The sequence below is a fragment of the Perna viridis genome, chromosome 1, assembly GCF_037379345.1.
Source record: "Perna viridis isolate PV_CMFRI_1.1 ecotype Kerala chromosome 1, ASM3737934v1, whole genome shotgun sequence".
NCBI lineage: Eukaryota > Metazoa > Mollusca > Bivalvia > Mytilida > Mytilidae > Perna > Perna viridis.
The window spans coordinates 19,816,024-19,839,729 of NC_142445.1; the positions used below are offsets into that span (position 1 = coordinate 19,816,024).

The 23,706-nt window shown below is 34.0% G+C and overlaps 2 protein-coding genes and 1 long non-coding RNA gene across 5 annotated transcripts; 2 read left to right on the plus strand and 1 right to left on the minus strand.

Annotated features, from left to right (window-relative positions):
* The first annotated feature begins 291 nt into the window (after positions 1–291).
* Positions 292–8,258, plus strand: LOC148627666 (uncharacterized). Of its 3 annotated transcripts, XM_088576862.1 has the most exons (3): positions 342–363; positions 1,081–1,192; positions 7,040–8,258. In XM_088576862.1, the coding sequence occupies exons 2-3, from the start codon at positions 1,173–1,175 to the stop codon at positions 7,719–7,721; spliced, it is 702 nt and encodes a 233-aa protein (XP_088432988.1). In that variant the 5' UTR covers positions 342–363; positions 1,081–1,172; the 3' UTR covers positions 7,722–8,258. The 3 variants fall into 3 exon arrangements, with proteins under 3 accessions (XP_088432992.1, XP_088432988.1, XP_088432982.1); XM_088576866.1 differs by lacking the exon at positions 1,081–1,192 and having other exon boundaries at positions 292–363; XM_088576856.1 differs by lacking the exons at positions 342–363; positions 1,081–1,192 and adding an exon at positions 5,666–5,745.
* Positions 8,259–12,057: 3,799 nt separating this feature from the next.
* On the plus strand, positions 12,058–13,501 carry LOC148627667 (uncharacterized). The gene is made up of 2 exons (XR_015921290.1): positions 12,058–12,235; positions 12,545–13,501. It is a non-coding gene; the product is annotated as an uncharacterized LOC148627667 (long non-coding RNA).
* Positions 13,502–15,697: 2,196 nt separating this feature from the next.
* On the minus strand, positions 15,698–20,023 carry LOC148627668 (uncharacterized). Its single transcript, XM_088576881.1, has 3 exons — positions 19,686–20,023; positions 16,938–17,044; positions 15,698–16,525 (listed from the first exon to the last, which is right to left on the minus strand). Exons 1-3 carry the CDS (start codon positions 19,777–19,779, stop codon positions 16,202–16,204), a joined length of 525 nt encoding a protein of 174 aa, XP_088433007.1. The 5' UTR covers positions 19,780–20,023; the 3' UTR covers positions 15,698–16,201.
* Between the last annotated feature and the right edge of the window lie 3,683 nt (positions 20,024–23,706).

Genomic DNA, 23,706 nt, shown 5'->3' on the forward strand with positions numbered 1-23,706 from the left:
GTTGGTTCTATCTTATTATACAGCTTAATATGAACTTTCAAAGAGTACACTTGCATTAAAAAAAATTATATTTTAGAATATTTGTTATTCAAATAAACTCGTTTAAACAGACCAGTGAAACACGAAAAATGAAGATTTCTGCGTTTTTTGTTGTGCTGTTAACATTGATTCTTTGAATCACATTATGAGGAGGCCCGAACACACAATCAAAGCAACAAAGTCTATCAATATGACGATAAGAAACGTATCCCGTCGTACGGAAATCCGTTATCAAATTATTAATACATGTAAAATACGTATAATAAATACACATTAACTTTTAAAACAACAACATTGTTATACAGACAGGCTTAGTTCGGAAAGGTAAGCAAATTTGTTTCCCAATTTTTTTTCTTACAAATTTTAATTCTATCATTATAACGAGAATAGGTATGGTGTTAACGTCAAACAGTTAACTGACACGCCACTCCAGACCACTTTAAAACTACAAAAAGTTATGTCCCCACCGTATCTAAAATCAATCCCAATTCTTCCCATGCGAGGTTGAGAATCTCGGTACATACAATAAGAACACAACCTATGTCATGCCAAAAACTGCTTTAAAATATAGTGTATTAATTTCTAAGTAAAGACCCTATGAGCGAATCAATGTTAATACCAAAAAAATGCTATCCTTAACGATTTGGCAACAATATTACAACTATATCCCTTACGGATGAGCCTATTCGGTTTAGTTCAGGCTACAAACCGCATAGACTTCAATGCTAATTTCACTAAGTTCACTGAGTTATGGAGCTTCTACCTTAAGTATAACCTGAAGAAGACTATACATCACCTAAAAGCTGCATGTTTACACTAATAGACCTGAAAATAGTATGTGGTGTTTACTACCTTGTAGTGCAACACCGGCTCCTCGACGACAATGAGCTAAAAATAGAATGGGAATTCACCTACATTTCACACAAAGTATTCTTCGTAAAGAAATCATAAAAAAAAAATAATTCAGGAAGTTACAGTGACCATTTTATGTAGAAATAAAGGTAATATGATTCCCTGCCAAACACAAGTTAACTTTTGCAGATTTGGTGTGCACATTTTTCCATAGCAGCATGGCACAAGTGCACTAAAATTTGTGTAGGACAAATTTTGCTCACATTGGTTGAATTAGTGGTATGCAGCCTAAACTTATTGTGTGAATAACTACTTTCCGTTCTTTCTGTATAGAATATAACCGTAAAAGAAGAGAGATACCCGCACGTATTAATCTTTTACAAGTACATATGTATTTGAGAGTGAGTTCCTTGTATCGGTTGTAAAATTTTGTGAGTGATTTTACGAGCTTGTGATATCGAAAACCTTGCTGTAATAATTTCTCGGTTATATAAAGATTCCTTTCGTTAAAATCCGAAACATTGTTAGAAGTACGAGCAAATCGACCAATTGTGATATGTATATAGTAATTGATGGTGACACCATCGAAAAACGGATAGTTGACAATAGGAAATGAAAAATCATCCCTTTTATCTTAAACTTTAGTTTTAAGTTTACCATTATCGATATAAGATTAATAAAGGAACATTCTTTATTATCAATATTTGCTTTAGTCAAAGATAGTTCTACCGGATATATACAATTAGTGTAAATATTGATGTCATCATTGTTTATCATCAAAAGGCGTCAGAAAGGAGTCGCGAAATAAGTGGATCACAATTAGTCCTCATGGGAATTAAATATAATTTGACGGTTTCGCCAAAGCACACCAAAATGTTATCTGGCAGGAATTCGAGTGCTGTAAGCATATCAAAAGAAGTCCAATTAACGTTGTTTTTTATGTTTTTCATTACTAAAAATGATCTAAAAGAATTCGTACAAATACATTCACATTCCGATCATTTGATAAGATAGGTGAATTTTTGTTTTATGAGATTATGTGGAAGTGTAGTGAATACAGTTGAAATATCAAAACTTTGAAAGATCCCACTTGGCCATGTAATTTATCAAGCACTTCAAGCGAGTTTTTAACACTCCAAAAATAGTACATTTCACTATTTTCATAAGTTTTGTTACAAAAATTCATAATCAGATTTTTTTATGGTATTGAGCGCACTAGTAAGTAAAATAGAAAGTTTTGTTAAAGAGCAATGACTTGAAGAGGAAATTAATCTTTATTTATAAGGTAATTTGTGAAGTTTGGGAAGCCAGTACATAGTAGGAACTTCCATGATATTAGAGTCAGCTTGTAAAGAGGCAGCGACGAGTTTGTGTTTGTTCACAATTGCATATTCTGAAAGTTCAATCAATTTGAATGTTGTTGAAATTGTAGTATTTTTTTGTATAATTTCAATATAAAATTTACGACAAATAAAAATAATATTATTTGGAGCGTTATCAGCAGGAATAAAAAAAACAAACTCCTTCCTGGGCTCTTTTAATTTTTGTTTTATACGGAAAATACTGTTTTGGTGTTATTATGAGTAAAATGTTCCTCGAAACGTTTTATTTGGATGTCATCTATTACATAATAATTGTTTTGGAGAAAGAATATAATGCTTTCTTGTCTACTTTCTCACGTGCTGTCCATTTTATACAATACGAATGGAGTAAGTCCTGGATGATGTTACAACATTTATTCCAATTGTTAGTGGCTGGAGTACGATACTTCGGTCCTTTTTGAAGAATTTTTTCAACTCTCGGTCTTTAGCGACATTCAGATTACCTGTATTAACATGGGAACTGGGACCATAAATATATTTTGAGTAATTTCAATTTCGAGATGTTGGCATATTTTCCTTAATGTTAACATATTTGCATAATTTTCTCTTTCGTCTATTACGGACTGGACTTTTTATGAGCAACTCTGCGGGTGTTTCTATGAAAGTAGAGGACGCTTACCCTACCGGTGCACCTGGTCCTTGCTCCCATTTTTAGTGGAATCCCAGTTGCTCTTTGACTTTTGTTATCTTGTGTGTATTAGTTTAGTTACTTTATGTTCTTTGTTGTGTTTGTCTGTTTTCCATGTCTGGTCTTTGTCCATGGGTTACATTCTTTTGATTTCCGCTAGAATTTTGGTTCCCTTGATTACTCTTTCACTATAATTAAAGATGTATTTACAGGTTGGCTGTAAATATAGCAAATAGAAGGGTGTTCGGTATTATGAAAATAAGCAGGGATAGTTTCCTTTATTGTATGATTAACATTTTGGTTTTAAATACTTTGAATATGCCTAGAGGATAGTGTGACCTTGTTACAAAAACGTTCACCAGAAAAGATACAGTTATAGTTTGTCAATAATGAATTGGCTAAAAACTGAGAAAGAAAGCGTAATTTTTCACCTTTCAAGAGCCATGTAACGGAGACTGTGGTGGGCTTTATATGTCAAAAACCATGAGACACTGAAAAATAAATGTGACTTTCCTTCCTTAGCTTGGAGAGCTATATCAAAGTCTCCAATTGGTCGAGACGACTCCCTGTTCGAGTTATTGACCTTTGGAGGCGAAAAATTACTTATTTGCAAGAGTTTTTAGTCAACATCTTAAAAACCATAATAGGTGGGGAAAAACTTTTAATTGGTGAAATAATCCTCACAATAAGGCCCACAAAAGTCATCATTGAAGTACCAGTATTGCATTGCATATCCCTGAGGGGGTGTACGTGGATGCTTTAAAAATATAGTGCATTTTCTGTTTGCCTCTCTACAAACTAATATTACGTCAAAAAATATGAACAGAGACTTATAAAATAGAGCAAACATCACACTATAATATGACAAACTTTTTGAAAAGAAAATCTAACATAATAACATAAAAAGGTTGGTTTGATGAGTGCAAAACGAAAGTGAAAGTAGAGAAAATGGCTATTTATAGTTCGACTACTTTTCTGTCCGATCTTCGTGCACTCACCCTGTTTTCTTTGCGAAAAATTATTTTTTTCACATGTCCTTAGAAATGCTACATAAGTGAAAGTTTTTTTTAATCAATTTACATATTTTGTTTTAAATCCTAAAAATATGCACTTCACTATAGAAGTCTATGGGAAAATTAATACGATACTGAGACCTTGAGTTGAAGTTGTAAATCGATTTCTCGATTGAGTTATTTCCCTTAAAAGGCGCAAATTTACGTCTTTGCATTGTCCTTGTAAGGCGCAAAATTACGTCCTCGCCTTGTTCTTGATAGGCGAAAAATGACATCTTTTTAGTTTTTTTTTTTTTTTTTGTTTTTTTTTGACAATTTCTTATTAGCTTTAAGTTGTAGGATGACTGCTTCTTTGAGTCACTGTCCTTGATGGGAAAAATGACTTTTTTGCAGAATTGTTTTCGCCGATATCTTGAAAACCACAATAGATAAAACAAAAACAAAAACAAAAAATACAATTGATAGAATGATTTTAGAGGAACTACCATTTGATTTTTTTTCTTGGGAGACTAGGATCAAATTTAAAATAAAAAGGCAGGATTGAAATTTAAAAGAAGTAAAAATCCAGTCCATAAGAAAAAATTAAAAAGCAGGATCTATTATTGTCCTAATATTTTTGTTTGTATCAAAAAAATTAAACAGTACAACTTCAAAATTCAAATAGCACTTATACAAATTTTGACTTGCAACAAACTTTAAGTTTATGATCTATAAGTAAACAATACGTAGAAGGACATTGTAATTTACTTTAAAGACAAAAAAGGTAGGACCTAAATTATCTTGAATTACCTAAAGATAAAAAGGCAGGGTATAAAATTTGATTCTTATCCACCCACCCCACCCAACCCCAAAAAAATCAAATTGTTGTTCCCTTACGATAGGAAATGGGTGATTATTATATAGATAGCAGTGTTTTATCCAAAGTACCCAGTGCAATAAATTTCGATAATTCACACTGTGAAATGAAATCGGTAATTTCACTCTCGCACTTTCTCCCGCCAAAACGTCACAACTTTTATATCAATCCGACAATCACAGAATTTAAAATTCATGTTAAAAATTTCGATAAATTATGAAGAAAATCTATATAAAAATAGGATAATCAATTGGTTATCGTGAATAACCAAAATATGATCACTCGTGCCAAGAACACTTAAGGATTTAACTCGTGCGCGGAACAAGTTCCGCACACTTGTTAAATCCAAGCGTTTTTCGGCACTCGTGATAATATTTTAGTTATTCACTTTTTCCAATTAATTATCCCATTATACATTGTTCTAAATTTGCAGAATATATACATTTTTTCTTAATATATTCAGGTACTTTTCAAAAGCATGATCAGCCTTATCGATGTGATTATTAATTGTTTTAGTGGAACGAGAAACGGTATAAAACAAGATCTGATTGAATATTGGTCTTGTAATATCGTTTAATACATTATTCTGAATGGAAGTTAAGTTGTCTTTACACATTCATTTATAGTACTTTGAATAAATTTCAGCCAATTTTTGCATCTTAAAAGATAACATTAATTTATATGTAGTATACGAGAGCGATTAGTATATCCATGTCCAATATTCTTAGTCTGGTGTCAATATTAAAAGGAAAAATGCCTCATTCACCATATATCATAAAATAATTTGTAGTGTATTTTCTTCCTAACGGAAATTTACAAAAAATAAGTTCTACTTTTCCCAGTAACAAATATGACCGCATTGATATCAATCACAAAATGGCGCGTCAAGGTCGATAATCATGCACCAACACGTCATTCAGAAGCGCCACCTTACGGACAGGTAAATTCCAGGTGGAATTGTTATCAGATCAAAAGGTAAATATTTACTTCGATGACAGTTTTATATCTAGTATGCCTTCAGATTTTCACGCTTTCACTTTGGAACTCTGCAGAGTGTAAACATGCTTAATTGTACACTAAGTAGATCATGTAAAACAAATCTGCTTGAAGTCACCAAGTACTTCTACGTACTGTTTACTTATAGATCATAGACTTAAAGTTTGTTACAAAGTCAAAATGTGTATATGTTCTAGGGTTTTTCACCCGTATCTATTTGAATTTTGGAGTTATACAGTTTAATTTTAATATCTAGAAACTCCTTGAACGGTGTTAATCACCGCTTTACGAGTGTTGGATTTTTGGCGAGTTTATGTAAAATGACGGACAAAGAACACGATCAGATAATCGTTACTTGACTTACGAAAAGTTTAAATATTTCAACTATTGAACAAATTGTGCAGTCTCCTTTTTCAGAAAGTTTATATAGAAAAATAATGACGCTCATGTTCGTATAGTACTTAGCTTATATAATCGTGTAAAATTATATACGAACGGAAATAGTATGGGTCGCACCCCCTGTGGAACAATATCTTGTTTGCATGAAATCTTAATTTTTTTCACAAGTTCAACCCGCCACCCCCACACCTCTAAAAATACTGTAAGCCTTCGCTCGCCCTTAAATTTTATCTACGCCCTAACCTGAAATCCTGGATTCGGTCATGCTTTACTTGCAGTCATAATGTCTAAATTGACAAAATTGACTCTTCACTGTACACTGTACCATGCTGGAAGTAAATTGTACTGAACTTGTGTCTGGTCACGGTCCATCTCAATGGTAGAAAGTAGTGAAGGTTCTCGATTGTAGTCCATAGGTTGACACGGTAGATCTATAGCATCTTGTCTGATATTGAGACTGCAGCAATATAACAGGAAAAAATTTTAAATTAAAAAGAAATTCAAGGCTGCGATATGGGATTTCTGATAGTGTTAAAGTTCATTTCAAGTTTCTTTTTGGTAGTTTTTGTTAACCATATTATTAAAACACGTGTGTTAAAAGATGGGTTTGCTTTCTATTATACCTTTTGAACAAAGGTGATGAAAATGAATGAAAAGAGGAGTAATCCAATAATTCATGAAGTTCTATCACGTTTCTCCGAATCTGATGTTAAATATTTCACTGTTGAAAATTATTTTAATCTTGAATTTCTTGTCTTTTTGTATACCTCATATTTTTAATTACATAATTAGTTCGTTATAATTCCTAAAATTCCTCCTTTTCCCACATTTCAACGAAATAATTTTGCTTTCATTTGAACAATGTATTTTCTAGGATGACAGAACCACACGAATCTTATGTTCATGATGACACAGAGGACAACCGCAATATTCAGCCACATTTCGGTTCACTACAATTTAAAGACCCAGCCTCACCAGAACAAGTAAATCCTGCGTTTGAATCAGACGACGTCACAACAAAAGACTTTCCGAAAAGGGCGCAAAATTCAAATGGGTCATCAACGAGACAATCGAGCACACCACAAACCAGTGGTGTCCTATCGAATACTTCTACATTTCCTGTTATGTTCAGTAGTTCTGGACAAAGTGGTGTGGTTCAGGAACAAGTAGTTATTCAAAGACCTGATGGTTCAAAGGTCATTTCAACAGAACAATGTAATGACTACACTCGAAGGTATAAAAAGAAACGGAAACCTCTTCGAAAGGAAAGAATAACCAGGTTAAAAATTCTAAGTGTACTGTCCTTGTTTGTGTATTTTCCTTTAGGTATTCCTGCTGTGTATTTCGCATTTAACATTCAGAAGGAGTTTGATGCTGGCATTATTCAGGGTAATATAGATAAAGCGCAGAAGTATGCCAGCCGAGCTGAAAAACTTGTTATATTTTCTGTGTGTTTTGCAATATTGACAGCAGTATTAGTTTTTGCACTGGTTGACCGACTAAATGGTAACCATGATGACTATACATCACCTAACCGTATCCTACCGGCGGGATAATACTTAGGCTAGCTACAAAGGTTAAGGGTTTCCTGGTTGGGTTAAAACTAGCGGTTAACTTAAAGCGGGCTTATGTGTATACTATCCCGACCGAACCATCTACATTGTAAGTGATCTTTAGTGTTCATATCTCAAATTTGACAAATATTTTGTATTCATGGATCAGAAAATTTAATTGCAGTTATGACAGCAGAAGTAAGCTATCCATATGATATCTACCTTATATCAAAGAATCTCATATTTTGGCATTAACTATTGTTAGTCGTGACTCAGGACTGAAATGTGTTCTATGAGCTAAAAAGGACTATATTTATATTATAGCTCAGGCATTTGATTTTACATGGCTGTGTTAGTGACGTTCATACTTTGATATAAGCATTTATCTTGTACCATGTTTTGATTACATTTATACATGTTTTCATTTGTACATGCAATTTTTTGTGATAATCAAATATTCATATGTGCCAATACACCCAAACATTCCGTTTAAATTATGTTCTAATGTTCGATGTAGTTTTAACCAATAAATTTGTTCATCAACAAAAATATTTATGCAATTGGCCTGAAGTAAGTAGTAACATCATAGAAACGAAAACGCAACAAATGCACCGGCGTATAACCTAAATACAAAATTGTAAATTCTTACAGAGATCACAAAAGGTCTTCCAGAAGTATAAATACACCTTTAAGTAAGCTCTAAAGGGCCCCGAAAACAAAAATAATGAAATCCACGGTAACAGAACTATAATTCTTCAAATAAAGTAGAGAATAAAATAACAACAAAAAGACACATTGATGACCAACATCTCCTGGCTTTTGGCAGGTGCAAGTTTGCGGTGAGGTTAAACCAGTTTTATAAGACTTTAACCACCCCTACTCCAGCAATGCTAGAGGTTCATAAGAGTGAAGGGATAGGTCAGCAAGTAGTCCACAATTTGTTTCCATTGGAATGCCGACCGTTTGTTGTAAAACGCGTCCACCACAGTGGACAAATATATGGATCAAAAACTCCGGCATTTTGAAAACATCTTCTGCATATTTGGAAGATAATTTGGAATTATTTTTTTACAAATTATGAGGAATCTCTACCAAGATGTATATATTTGTATCTAGGTGTACCATCTATTTTGGAGAAACAAGGATGTATCATGTTTTTGAGTCGAAATTTTAACTGAGTGTGGGGAATAGAAGTATACAGTGTTGAAAAATCATATGCTTTAATGCTATTATATTTTGATAGTAATCTTGAATGGAGGGTCTCCAAAAGATCTTTCGAATTTTTCAGGATCCACATTAAATTAATACCACTACTGTCGTAATAAGTGTTGTGGTAAGACTGGAGACCCTCTTTGACAGATGTGAGTATAGAAGTTAAAAGTTTTGAAAGAGGTTTGGAGGTACATTTTGCAGATCCAGCTATGTAACGTTTATATGGATTCTTGTTCAGGAATCCAGTGCATAGACGGTAAATCACAATCACCGTCTTTGGTAGAGAGACCAAAAGAGGATAGCATAGATTTATGGTTATCCACTATCTCTTTTTTTTGAGAGTGTAGTGACAGTATAGGTCTTATCACTGCTATTATTTTCTACGTCGGAATTCCAACATATTACGTTAAAGGAGTAAACCGCCCGCCCCTTTAATGTAAGGTCCACACAGTAAACCGTCCCTTTAATGTAAGGTCAACACAGTAAACCATCCCTTTAATGTAAGGTCAACACAGTTAGCCGTCCCTTTATTGTAAGGTCAACACCGTAACTTTCACTCAAAAAATCACCCCAAAACATCTCCATGGAATACCTCAACATACATCATACAGACTAAACGAGACATCCAGTGAAAGCTAGCTCAGAACATATCTAAGAATGACAATACCATCAACTACTTTAGACGTTGACAATCATACCTGATCAATTGTTTCTACATTGTAATGTCACATAGTCGAAAGTTCATACATATATATATTACCATCATATATCATTCTTGTCAGTGGAGCCTCAAGAAAATTAATCAGCTTTATTTTGTTCTTGAACTGCACATTCTAAAACATTGAAAGCACTAAAACGATAAATGATAATCTGCAGTGACATATGTAATGACCGACGTCGCCCAGTGTGATGTGGTACGTGTAAAGTTCATGGACAGATTGTCCTTGTTCATAATAAGTCAGTTATTATGGTTTACCGAACCGAAGTATTATAGTTATTTACTCGTTGTATGAAACAAATGGACGAAAGTTTGCACTTCGCCTACAGTTTGATCGCAAAGACCTGAAAAAGCTTCACCTTTTACATAGGTAAACAAAATATAAACATCTTAGCAAAATTTTTAACTTCAAGAGTTTAAGGAGGGTGAATTTATTCTCGCAGACCATCATTATACCTAAAAGTTGTATCTTTTTGTCTTGTCTGATTTTTTAATAGTAGCTTTATAAACGAACCTGTTATTGGTATAATCTAACGTCTAACAGTTTCCTAGTAAAAGGAGATGCGGCGAATTATGAGAAAACTTATAAAAAAAACTGTTTTATATAAACTCAAATTTACTTCCTAGAAATGGAGAAAGGACATAAATATTTTAAGGAAAGAATGGTTATAATATGGGATTGTTTGTGACCTTATGTCGGCAATGTAGGTCTTAGATACCAGCTTTTTAGAGAGGAAAGTTGCAAGTAAGGAATTTCCCCCTATATTCTGATGATAGGTAGGTAAATTAAATGTCATATATTATGATACTAACCTAGAGATACCAATAAATAGCAACGAAAAGAATGCTTTTCCACCGTCTCCATTGAACTCTTTCAGTTGGGAATTTCCACAGAAACATCTGTTCATCCAATATAAATAGTTGAATGATTTTTTTAATGGAAAACTTCTTAGAGCGCACGAAAATTGTATTTGGTACTATTCTGCAAAAACGCATTTTTGTTGAAAAAGCGAATAAACGAACAGTAGACCTTGTGTACCTCATATTACGACAAAATGAAGTATCCGTAGCTCATATGAATAAACAGTCGTACCAGGTGTATATGACTTAAGTATATATTTTTCGTTTACTGATTATGATAGATATTTGGTCTAAATTCTTTTATGAAACCAAAGGTACGAAAATCTTTTCTTTTAAAACTTCATGATTCAAAGTGCAATTGTCTACATGTGTATAAACGCTTGACCGTACGTAACATAAATATACGTATATATAATGTTTCATTCAAGCATACTTTATGAAGCTTAGCAGAATGCTGAGAATTCTAATATAACCAACCCTCTTTGAACCACTATTGAATCATGAATTGATGTTGATGATATGGTGGTGTATGATTAACAGTGCTAAGTAGAATGTTTGATATACTTTTCTTTCAAATATTATCCTCCGTAACAAAACATTTCTGTAGCACATGTTGATAGACATTTTATCTCTGTTAATGTGCTGATCGGTACATTTATGTGCCAACAGAATAAAGAAGATATGCATGTTATAATAAAACACATTCTTTGTTATGTAATGCAGTAACTTATCAATATTGTTTCGTTCTTTAAACTTTTTGCTGCTTAACGGCATCAACAGGTGTTATGATGAAAGGAGAACATGCTTCATGAAAGATGGCCTCTTTTTATTCCATATTCTCTGTAGAAGTTCAAAAGTTATCTTCACTAGACTGTATAATGTAATATAATTATAATCCTTACAGATTTAAAGATGTGTAATTTTTGTTTTGACAGTTCGTCCGTCCCAATGTTACACTTGAACATACCTTTAGTCAGAAATGTATCAAGAAAGGGAAAATGCATGAAAAAACACTGCTAGGAACATATTAAATACTGGAGACCAGATGTAAGTCACACATTGACTCTTCAGTTGATGTTCCTCCAAGAGGAGTAGAGTTGCGCAACGCACTCATACTCACGTATAATGCATTAGGGTAGACCAGAGCGTAAACGCACTGAAAATGAACATTTCAAGGGCAGATAACTCTGTCAAAAATCTCATTTTTCTAATATTCTATTGAAAAATTTCTGAGCAAAGCCATTCATGCAGATCAAATAATGGTCTTTTCAAATAAAGAAAGCATCCTTGAGTAATATTACATTGTCAGATCAGTGGGATTTTGACATGCATGTTTCTGATTTTTCCAATTTTGCCTGATTCTTACGAATACTTACACTTAAACACTAGTGAACATGGTCAAACTAATTACTATTGTACAACGTGTAGATATGCAATAGAGACACACTCTCGATGTCACATGTACATGTTTTGTTAATAAAGACCTCTTTATTTTATATGGAGTTAGAAGCATCCATATAATAAAAATTATCCAACATGTCAAACTATTCCTGTCACATTTTACACATAACAAATAGGTTATTATGTTTACATTGACCGATTAAAAGTAAAAAAAAAATCTGCTGATCGTAAACAGCGGATGTCCGTATCGTATAATGCAATACTTATAACTACATGTACTTTCGAAGGATTGGGGAGTAGATTCTGACTAAAGAACTTGTTCGTAGTAAGTTTTGTTTTTTTGTTCAAATATATGTATCTAATCATATACTGGTATTTTATCAAATCTAAGGGGAAATCGCTTCAATTGCAGGGCTTTCAAGTTCCCTCCCTTGCCAATGTTCTTTTCAATTACTAACAAGAAATATCAGATCTGCCACTGCATGAAAACAAAATGTAAAAGTGTAACATGCAAACATTTATAAATTTCAAAAAGTATGTGTCTGTAAGTTTGTTTTGCTTTTGTTATATGTTGTCTTTGTTGTTGTTTGTTTTAATGCCAATAAATTGATATTTATGCATTTATTTTGAACAGGGAATGAAAGGTCAAGCGTGATCTTTGATGATGTCAGATATCCAACCTCATTTGAAGCGATCTAGACTGTCGTCTGCCAGTCGATACATTCGACTATTTTTCGTATCAGACGACACAAAGTCGAAGGCGAATTTCAACCAAGAAATTGTTAAAAATGATTCAAATGAACCAATAAGCAAACGTGAAACACTCGAAAGACAGTTTTCTAATCTCTCGGGTACGGAGATTCCACCAAAAGATGTTCCTGTGCTTTATGTGAAACGAGGAAAATACCGCAACAGCTTGGTTCACGAGAAAGTTATCATGGAAAATCCCAAACAGAACTCCGCTATACAAACTGCAACCTATTGTGACATTGGAGATGAACCAAGTCTTGGCATTAGAGACTTTGCTTACATATTTTGTAGGTGTTTCTACTTCATTTAAATGGATACAGTGAGCGATTCGGTGTATGGTTTCAGAAATATGCATTTGGATACTTTACAAAGAGAACATTTCTGTTACAGAACGGTACATTTTTGCTTCAATTAGTGGGTGGGGTATGATTTACCATTTACCAGACAAAGATAATGAAAGAGGGTCATTTGAAAACCCATTCGTTTCATGTCTATTTGATTTCTTTTAAAAATGATTGAAGGACGAAGAGCACGCCATGTATGTTTTACAGCCAATTTTGCATGTCGTATTGCCCGATGTTTTGTAAGGACATCATAAGCTTGTAATAAACAGAAACTCAAACAAATGAGTTATACAGACATCTATTTTTCCCTTCACTGTGTATTGTGTTGTAATGTTTTATGTTTATACCCGAGGCAGAAGCAAGAGCCAAAACGTACCGCTCTTAAAATCTACCAAAATACATTGGTGCAGTCCTTCTAGAGAAACTTTTTGATAACAGCAAGTATTTTCCGTCACGATTTTACCAATTAAATTCGAATAATGATTGCTTTTAGAGAATGATTGCTCTTTTTATGTAGCAGAGCTAATTTAGTTTATGTTTATTCTGGCATTTGTACTCTGAATGATAAGCACGATCATCTTGAAAACAAAGCAATTCCAGAAAGAGTGTAAACAAACATTTATTTGTTTTTACATCTTGAGATATAAAATCGTAAAGTGGTTCCATTGAAAAGTTACATATAAAATTTGCGTTGGGGGCAATGAGTGGGAGACCCCGCCTACTCTATTATTCGGCTTCAAGTAATTGTGTTTTAAGTTTATCGAACAACATTTTAAAGCCAGGTCTAATGCTATCATTTGAAATTTTGAAATACAAGAAAATTGCAAAAACAAATTAAGAGTCGAAATGAAGTAACTGGGACACAGAATAGAATCCAATGAATTAAAAAAAAATCACTTACATTGTATTTATGAGATGCTTTGCTTTTACCCAATACTCAACTCTGTCATGTACAATTTGTTTTGGCTAACCATTTTATTCTAAATAAGTGTGCTTATCACGTAAATCTCAAGATTTAATCAGTTTGGTCTGCATTTATAGAAAAAAATATATAATACATGTCTTTACATGCATATGTACCGGTTTCATAGATATTGTATTGTGTTACTCATCAGTACAGACGAAATTAATGTTTTCTTTTGTTCTTCATCATCTTACAGACGTTTAGGAAACAATTCATACACCCATTCTCATGAACATTAATCAATTTAGGAAGATAAATGAGTTGAAAATGGCAGTTTGTTCTAACTTAACGTTTTGACAATGATGAGAAGTGCGTTTGTTCAAGGGCGAAGTTGAAAATTGGTTTAAATAAAGCCGTTCACACCAACGGGCATCAGACAAAGGGAAAGAGCAAATTAAGGAAAGCTAAAACAGAATGCAAATCCAGGTGCTCAAGTAGTTTAAACAGTGTCTTCATTTTGTAAGACATCGGTTTTGTTAAAAGCCACGTCCAAGGAAAGAAGAAGAGTATCTTATACAGATTTGGGTCGTTCTAACACTTCATATTGACAATCAGTACACGGTGACTACAGTAGAACGTTTTGATGACGACCTTAGTCTACAGACAACAAATCCTTGCCAGAGTAGATTTTATGTAAGCCGTTCAGTCCTGTCTTGAAAAGCGACGCAATTGTTGCAATTACTATCAAAACTTACGAGTTGTGAAAGTTAGCGTGAAGAACTTATTTAATCACTATGCTATAAAGTAATCACCCTAAATTTGAGGAAAATTTGCGTTAATTATTATTGGCTTTGTGATAAATTTAAATGTGATTTGTAATAAGCCTTCTGATTGGTTGTTTATCCATGGGTAACATGTTATTTTGTAAAAATAAAAAAACAAAAACAAAAACAAAACACTATGAATGAATTTGGTGATGTGATTGATACGCCATTAACGTCGGTTGGTCCACATAAGGGGGTCACATTATTTGAAGGTGAAGAGGAAAACTCAGATTCCTCTATTGGCGGAATTTCTAATCCCCCGCTGTCGTCAATGCTCTACTCACGCCAAAAAAATGCTAGACTCTCAATGGTATAGACAAATTATTTGTTATCCGTTATACTGAAAATTTTCATTGATTGACATACATCATCATTTCAAAAGCAGCCAAAGATAGAGGCCATTAGCAGCAGAAATAGATAAAACTGTAAAAGATATAAACTTCTCATTTTTTAAGTTTTGGTGAACCACTTAAGCATTTGGCAAAATTACGTAACTTTCAGCAATTGATTACAGAAAATAACAAACTGAAGTTCAAATTCAAAACCTAAATACTGTTTCAAACAACTAATTATTTACCGCAAAATTGTAATTTTGATTGACCATAGGAGTGGCAAAGTAATACCATAACTTACGCAGGAGTTATTTATACTATAAGTGCATTCCCTTGGATTTTATTTTGCTTTCTTTTAAATTCTAATTAGCCACTCTTTTGAAGGGTCAGGAAAGTTAGTAGTCGATGTGGTCTTTTTACATGAAGTAACCGATATTTAAAAATGTGTCTTGCTAAGTATATTTAGTCAGCCGCCGAGAGTATCCGGGGACCATATGCGTTATTAGGTACCCGGCCGGGGGCCATATGCATTATTAGAGTTAAAAGAAGATAACTGTATCTACGATGAGCTATGGATTGTGCTAGAACATTCTAGTTTTAGCTTTATATGATAAATAAGTAGTAAGATCTGTATACAGAATATGTTATAATCATACAAAGCTTACAAGTCTTTGTTTATCGAGTAAAAACGAATCTGCAGTTGTAATACGGTTGCAGACTTAAAAAAAACAACAAATAACTGATTATCAACATGCTTACATAAGTTGCTTTTTACAACGCGTTATTGATACTATATAACCACGACATGATAGAATGTACGAATGCAAAACAAAACATACGACAAAGGTTGGTTGTTACAAGTCATTCGCCAAAATTCATCATTTAGCATAACGATCGTGTAGTAGCTTCCAAAACGATGAAAAGTCTAAACTTAGACCTTCGCAATTTTCCCAATAATTGCCACGTTCTATTGTCTGAGAGTGCCGGCTGTGTTTATATTAGAGTTATGAAGTCGTTTTCCATAAGTTTAGTTGGATCTTCTTCCTTCTTGTAGATTGTAAATGAATCATTTAAGTGCATATCCTTTTAGTAGTCGACACTTTGATTGTTTCAATCATATGCACATTTGTACAAAAACTAGAGTCGTTTGAAAAAATCTTGTAAGTTTCTACTTGTGGTCTTTGCAACTCTTTTCAGGCTCCGTTTCTCTGATGTAACCCCTTTGGCATCAGGACTTTTGTGAATGTCAGAAGTATCGTGGTCTTTATTTTGCGGAACTGTGAGGAGTTCATGTTTTACTGAATGGCGTAGTATTTCTGGTTCTGAGCTACGCCGTGCAGCTACCGACTCTCGTCTATGTTGTTCCTCGTTTTCATGACGGTGTTGTTTTTCCAGCAACTCTGCTGTTCGCTTTCCAGCGACAATGTTAAATAGACCATAGGACAAAAACACTTCACGGTCCTTTAAAAAAAACACACATAACAGTGAAAGATTCTGCATCAAAGGGCATTAATGAGTAACTGATCAAAGAAGAAAGCATTGATATTCATCAATAAATGGTACCTGCTCGAACAGATAACTTTTTTCTTTTGCTCAATACCTATCTTTTACACCTGGCTGTATATACTCTGCAACGGCCAAAAACAACACACATGCATATTGAACAAACAGATTCATACACTAGATAAATGATTGTTATCACTGTCTAAGGTTATGTGGTCAATATAGAGGATTTCTCAAACTTTTAAAATCTTAAGGCTTCAACTTCCTTATCTTGGAATTGAGTGCAAGGATTTGAGAAAAAAAAACCTGTAATGAATTGTAATAAAGACAGAAATTTTATTTCTAAGTGAAGAAATCTTTGCTGTCTCACCTTTTCTGAAATATGTTTTGCGCTATCAAAATCAATACGGTTTCCAGCGTCTACTTCTAAACTATGTCTTCTTTCATCTTCAAAAGTAAGACTCTTTTTCCTCTTTCCTGTATAAGAAAAAAAAATGATTAAAATCTCGACTAGGCCGATAATGAAAATCACGTTCCTTTTGAATCTGCATTATGATAGAGTTCCAAAATACTCAATATTTCACTTTTGCATGTTTTAATATATAATACTTATCCAACATCAAAAAAGAAGTTCTAAACTCAGTGGGTTTTCTTTCTAGAATAGTCAAAGGGTGCCTTACCTACGTGCACCACAGACGATCTGGTCGATGCTTTCATTTTTTCTATTGTCTTTGGTCAGTGTTCGTTCTGTATTGAACGTTGTTTTTGTCTCTAGTTACTAGAAACCGGACAATTTGCTTTGACTTTAAACATTGAACTGTGGGTTTTTATCCTATTCCATGCTCCCAGTTTTTGAGTCCGAGTTGCTCATTTACTTTTGTGTTTTTTTTTTTGGTTTTTTTGTTTTTGTTTTTTTTTTGCATGTATTATTTTAGTTATTTTATGTGTGTGTGTGTGTGTGTGTGTGTGTGTGTGTGTGTGTGTGTGTGTTTTTCATGTCCGACCTATGCCCCTTGATTATTCTTTAACCATGGATACTTTTGATTTCAATTAAAAAAACATGTAATTTCAGGACTAAATAAGATCAAATATATTACTGGTTAACCAAATAATCATGTTCAATATAATGTTTTTGCTTCAAGTTAGGTTATTATTGATAATTTAAAAGATAAATGTCAAATATGTCAGAAACTTAACAAGTTTTTTTTCTTTGGTTTAATAGGAACAACCTCCTCTTATTCATCCGCAGACCAATTACCTATTTACTACATATCACTCCGCATGCAGCTTTGAAATCGGAAACTGCAACAGAAACTCAATATAAACGAAAGCAAGTCGTTGTTTATATACAACTATTTCATATTTTGTAATTTGGAGTGTATAGGCATATAAAATATGCAACTACCCGTGCACGTATAATTGTTGCTGTTCGCGTTTTCACTTCTTGGCAGAAAAGTGGCCAGTTCCCAAAGGTCATTCTAACAATCTGATTACCAAGTCACGAAACATCACTATAATCTCTTCGCTTTCACATTACTCAATAAAAATATAAACACTTTCAGCAATAAAACTGCACTTACAGATTAAAGTACAAATCTCTAGTTTACAGTGTAATCGTTAAAACTGTAAGATATCCAAAAAATTGGCAAGAGAACTTCGCATACAAATGTTCTTTATTATTTCTGTAAATTCTTGTAGGATGAAAGCTGTCTTGTATGGTTAGTTCATTGGCACTTAATATCATCTTCGATAGCATGTGAGATAATCTCGGGAAGAGAAGGGGGAATGAGAATAGTGGGTTAATCTAATTTTTAGTGGAGCACACTGGGTTATTGTTCGGAAAGGTGTTCGAATAACTTTGAAGTTTAAGTATTAATATTAGGTTCTGATTCTCTCTTTGTTATTTCGCCTCATGAATACCCATTAATCTGTTCATCTATCTGAATCTGTTTATTCATCGGTCGAGGCTTGTTGGGTGTTGTTATTTTCAGTAGAAAAAAAAAATCACGACTTAATTTTCATAGTACACACTCTTCACGTTGACGTACTCCCAAACAGTTAGAGTGGGGAAACCCTCTCGAACCAACGTGGGGTCTGGGAGTAGGCCAGAGAGTCAACAGAGCAGCCCGAGGTATCCCGAAGGCTGGGCTCCGCTATCTCCAACTACTAACAGACATCTACTAACAAAATCCCCGTAAGGGGCGGTCGTGCGAGATCCGTAAGGATAGTCAAGAACGTAAAAACCCCCAATCATTATTTCCACAGTATGGATCTGGGAGATTAATTATGCGTGCCATTTTAACAAAAAATCACAGACACACGCGCGCGCCGGCGGGCGCCGACCAGGAAAAAAAACAAAAGCAAAAGAAAACACGAAACTAAAACATTGCTAATAGATGAACAAATAACATATTTAGACCATGGCGTGTATAAATATAAAAAAAATGCTTATTATGAAAAAATGCTAGCTTCTTGTATTTCTACTGATATTGTAAACCCATAATTCTTTGGTAACGTGTATGGACTTTTGAATTAGTATGAATTTCTAACGTCTATGATTTTCAATAAATATTTCGGTCGGAAATATACCGCGTTCGAACATCAAGAAACATCAAAATTTAAATACATAACGTGAAATAGATTCAAGACAATCTATATTTTCATAATGCAGCTCAGAATAAAGTAAAGTTACATATAAGGACTGACAATGTTTAGACGAGACACCACAAGAAACTAAAGATCACCCACACAAAACAAACTGTGTGACATCAGCTGCTCCGGAAGAGTAAGCATGTCGTGATACACCCAAATGGCACCCGTCAAATTGCACGTGGTGTAAAATCATGTGCCTTTTTACAATCATGTAGCCCCACACCAACCCCCCCCCCCCCGCCCCAACGATAAACTTGGTTAAAATGTCTCACCGAAAGCAACGGAGCAATCCACAGGTCGATATCAATAAGTCTTGATTTTTTAAATTTGCCAATTGATGAACAATAAACCCCTAAACTATTATGGAGATTAACCTTTTCTGTACATGACAGAAGAGAAGAAATGGAAAGAATGTATACGATTTACGGTTACCAACAGAACGTACATCTAAAAGTACAATTCTTACCTTTATGATGCGAAGGCGACGACGTCGATGTGTGTGCAGGTTTACAGGGCGCTGAACATCTACTTGAGGAGGCAATAGCAGAAATCATCGTCATTTAAGTCTTACTATCCACAACAATAGTGTTTTATTTATTTATTTCCTATGGCTATAACGAAATTACTTCTGACACATGTAAGATCGCTCTTGTACTCCTCGCTTCACGATCGTGCAGATAACTGAATGAAATGTTGTTTTATTGCAGAGCCTAATAAAAATTGACATGTTTGCGTAACGAATGCAAATGTTTTCAGAAATATCATGAACTATTTTTAGGTGCGAGTTGATACTACGGAATTGAAATTCTGTTGTTCTGGCTTACACAGGTTTCCTGTTTTGATATGGAATCTTGTTAATGAAAGCGCAAAAATAAATATGATTTATCACTTAGTAGTTGGTAATTAGTCAGCTCTTGTTGTGAATTCCCCGTACCTTGATAACATCTACATACTCGTGTATAGCGAATTTACGTTAAATCGTGCACAAGGTGTCCAATAATTTATTGACAAAATATAAGTATATCAATATCTTACATTTCGTCATGTAACGTACTGACGATAATTAAAAGAAACTTTAAGCTCTAAACGACTGAACTACAGCCATCAATTACATGAAGAAAGATTTAATTTGGGGAATTTTACTGCATATAATATACCAACCCTTTGTTAGAAAAAGAATGTTCAAAATTATTATCTAACGATCAATTTTCGCCAAAAAGATAAAATCGCAAATATGCATTGTCATGAAAAAGACACTTCATTAAGCAATGCAGGTAGTAAGGGTGGAAGTCGCGAAATTTAATAGTTAAAATGATATCAGTGTAACGCGAAAACCAGTATCGAAACTAATTTCTTTAAAGTAAATGAAGAATACAAATAAAAGCTTACCTAGGCTTTGTTTTAGACTATAGACCATACAAACCACATGTTGATGGACTTTAATAACTTAAAATTTGTTCCGGGCATCTTTACCCAACACCATTTGATCATCAAAGTGCTGTTAGCACTGGAGGTTTTTTTTTATTCTTGTGAAAATTGTGACACGAACAAAATTTCGAAGACAACACGATGTAAAATAAAACTGATCATTTTTCATATTACTTAGAACTGTTGTTTTCTAATGTCTATAGACTGAATGTTAATCCATACTACTGATCCAACTTCACACATATTTACAAATTTTGTTCCATTTCACCTTTTTCTCAAATTTTTTAAATCAATCCAAAAGTTAATTTACATTTAAAAACTATATTAACAGAGTATTTACCCAACACTGTAATTATACTTAAATAAAACCAAATTTCAGCTAAAGAAAATAATTTCCTTGTTGAACATATGATTTTCAAAAACTACTTTTATCAATTTGAATTTTCCCGCCAATTTTACTTGGTTAAAATCACTGCTCACTTCTCGTTTATCATTGGCAAAATATTTAATGATAGGATGGAGAATTTTACTGGTAAAATGGAACATGCTTAACACATTAAATGTTTTTTTTTCGACACATTACTGCAAGAACTAAATTCCCTAAGTGCAAATGTATTACTAAATACCTTTCAAGACTAGAAGGAGTCCCTCAATTCTTCTGTTGATTTGAAAACTCGATATTAATTTTATTTGCAGAAGTAATAGAATATTATTAAGCTTTTATCTTTACACTTTACAGTTATAACCCAGGGACCAGAACAAAGTATTAAAGTGTTACTTTTGTAGACTATTGACCCTAAATCTCTCGTGTATTCCAGAAAATTAATCCTAGCCTAACTTTGAAATCATGGGATGTAGTAGTGATCTATACACTAAACTAAGTTTTTGACCTCTATTCATAAGCAGTAGACCCAAATATCAATCAATTCCATTTGTGGTATTCAACATTTAAGCACAATTTCACAGAGCTCCATACATTTTTAATGTAGTGACATCGGGAATAAGCATGTTCATGGTCCATATTTCCAAGTTACAACCCCTAAAATCAATCCCAGCTCTCCTTATGATGCTTGGTAACTTGTGATATAATTTCACAAAGATCTGTTGCTCATAATTGAGCTGTATAGTTATTTTCTAGTCCCTTATTTCCTAAATGGTTGAGACCATAAACCTAATTTGGAATATTGTAAAATATCCGCCAAATAAAATTCAAGTAACCATATGCCTTCGGGTGACGACATCAATTTTACAAATTTAAGCACAGTTTGATTCACAGTATGGACGAATTTTATTTATCTATCATAAGAAGCCAACATTGCAAAGAATTATCAAATTTCACTTCAAACTTTTCCAGGACAGTATTTATTCCAAGACACTGACAAGGAATTCCACGTAAGTGATTGTAGCAGAACATCTTATGGTTGATATGTTTGATGTGTTTCAGTATAAGGCTAAAATAAAAAATATTCGATTCTCATCCCACCCAATCTAATTTTTTCATACCCTCCCCCCCCAAAAAAAAACTAGATATTTTTCCCAATTTAGATAAATCTCTTTCAAATTGTCAAATTGGCAGCATTTTTTCATTTTAATTGAAAACTAGATAAAGTGAAGCATTTAACCTTCATACAGCTATATCATAACTCATAATTGTAAAAAGCACTTTTTCAGATGTGTTATTTTGTCTGTAAGACACAAATGATGCCCCCGCATGTGGTTTTGAGTAAAACTCAGCATAGCTGAACGAAACTTAAACTCAATCTGCAACTAATCATGACAGACTCACATACCAAAAACCAGTCAAATATCTTCAAGCATTTACAAAAAAGAAGCGAAAAACTATTATTTCAATACAATTTTAAAGTGCAGGGCCCATTATTTGGTAAAACTCAGCGTAGAAGAATGAAACTTATATACGATTTGTAACTAATCATGACAGACTCACATACCAAAAATAAGTTCAATATCTTCAAGGGTTTACAAAAAAAGTGTGCGGAAAACTGTTATTTTCATGAAATTTTTATGCTTTGTTTGTTTGTTGGGGTTTAACGCCCAAGCAGCAATATTTCAGCTATATTTAGGCAATGAACATGAAGTGGATAATAAAATGAACATGAAATGATGATGAAATGAAAAATGGGATGGGACACAAGGGTAATGGGGTCAACATTTTGATTGCCACTGGAAATAGGGAGAGGTGGGTAGGGTCGGGCAATTTAGCCTCCTGTGGCAGAGCCCTATGGTTCCTACTCCCGGAGAATACCACAGTAGGGTTCTTTAAGGTGCGAGGAACGTGGCATCTTTCCCAACACGGTGCACCACTATGGTTTGCGGTCAGGTTTCCTGTATTATAGCCTGACAATCCCAGCATGTAACATGCCATGGGTATCCCATTCCACCACCTGGGGCACACAACCCAGTTGCTCTGTGGTCAGAGCGCCCTAGCCCCCGGCTAGGGTTCTGAGCACTACTTAGTCACCTTTTACGACAAGCTTCGTACTGCTGCAGGCTTATTCTTTAGACACCCGGACCTGCATGGGGCTCCATGAAATTTTTTAAGTCCAGGGCCCATAACTTTGGTAAAACTCAGCGTAGTGGTATGAAACTTTAACTCGATCTGTAACTAATCATGAAAGACTCACATACAAAAAATCAGTTCAATATCTTCAAGTATTTTCAGAAAAAGTGTGGAAAACTTATGGGACGGACAGAATTGCGGACAGATGTACAGGGTAAAACAATATGCCCCCAACTTATCGTTGCAGGGGCATAAAAATCAAATCCCCTAATCCCCTTTTGAAAAATGTATGAGAATCTAGGATATTTTTCATGAAGGCCTAAACAGACCTGGCTTATTATTGGTGTGGCAGCTGGACCAGCATTTTAATGTGCTAGCTCACAGGAGTAATTAAGTCAGGTCACAACACTGTTTTCACTAGGAGTTAACCAGTGGGAATGTCTCCTGTATGTCACAAGCAGAGACAACCCATATTGCTAAATGTTCTGAGGACATAGTAGCCATTCTTTGTTGTCTGTCCATTACTGCTGTAGCTACACTA

Coding starts and splice junctions, on each gene's coding strand:
- LOC148627668 (XM_088576881.1), bottom strand. CDS start 19,779: ATGACGATGATTTCTGCTATTGCCTCCTCAAGTAGATGTTCAGCGCCC. Junction 17,045..19,685: donor GTCGCCTTCGCATCATAAAG/GTAAGAATTGTA, acceptor TTTCTTATACAG/GAAAGAGGAAAAAGAGTCTT. Junction 16,526..16,937: donor CAAAACATATTTCAGAAAAG/GTGAGACAGCAA, acceptor TTTTTTTTAAAG/GACCGTGAAGTGTTTTTGTC.
- LOC148627666 (XM_088576862.1), top strand. CDS start 1,173: ATGCAGCCTAAACTTATTGT. Junction 1,193..7,039: donor ATGCAGCCTAAACTTATTGT/GTGAATAACTAC, acceptor TGTATTTTCTAG/GATGACAGAACCACACGAAT.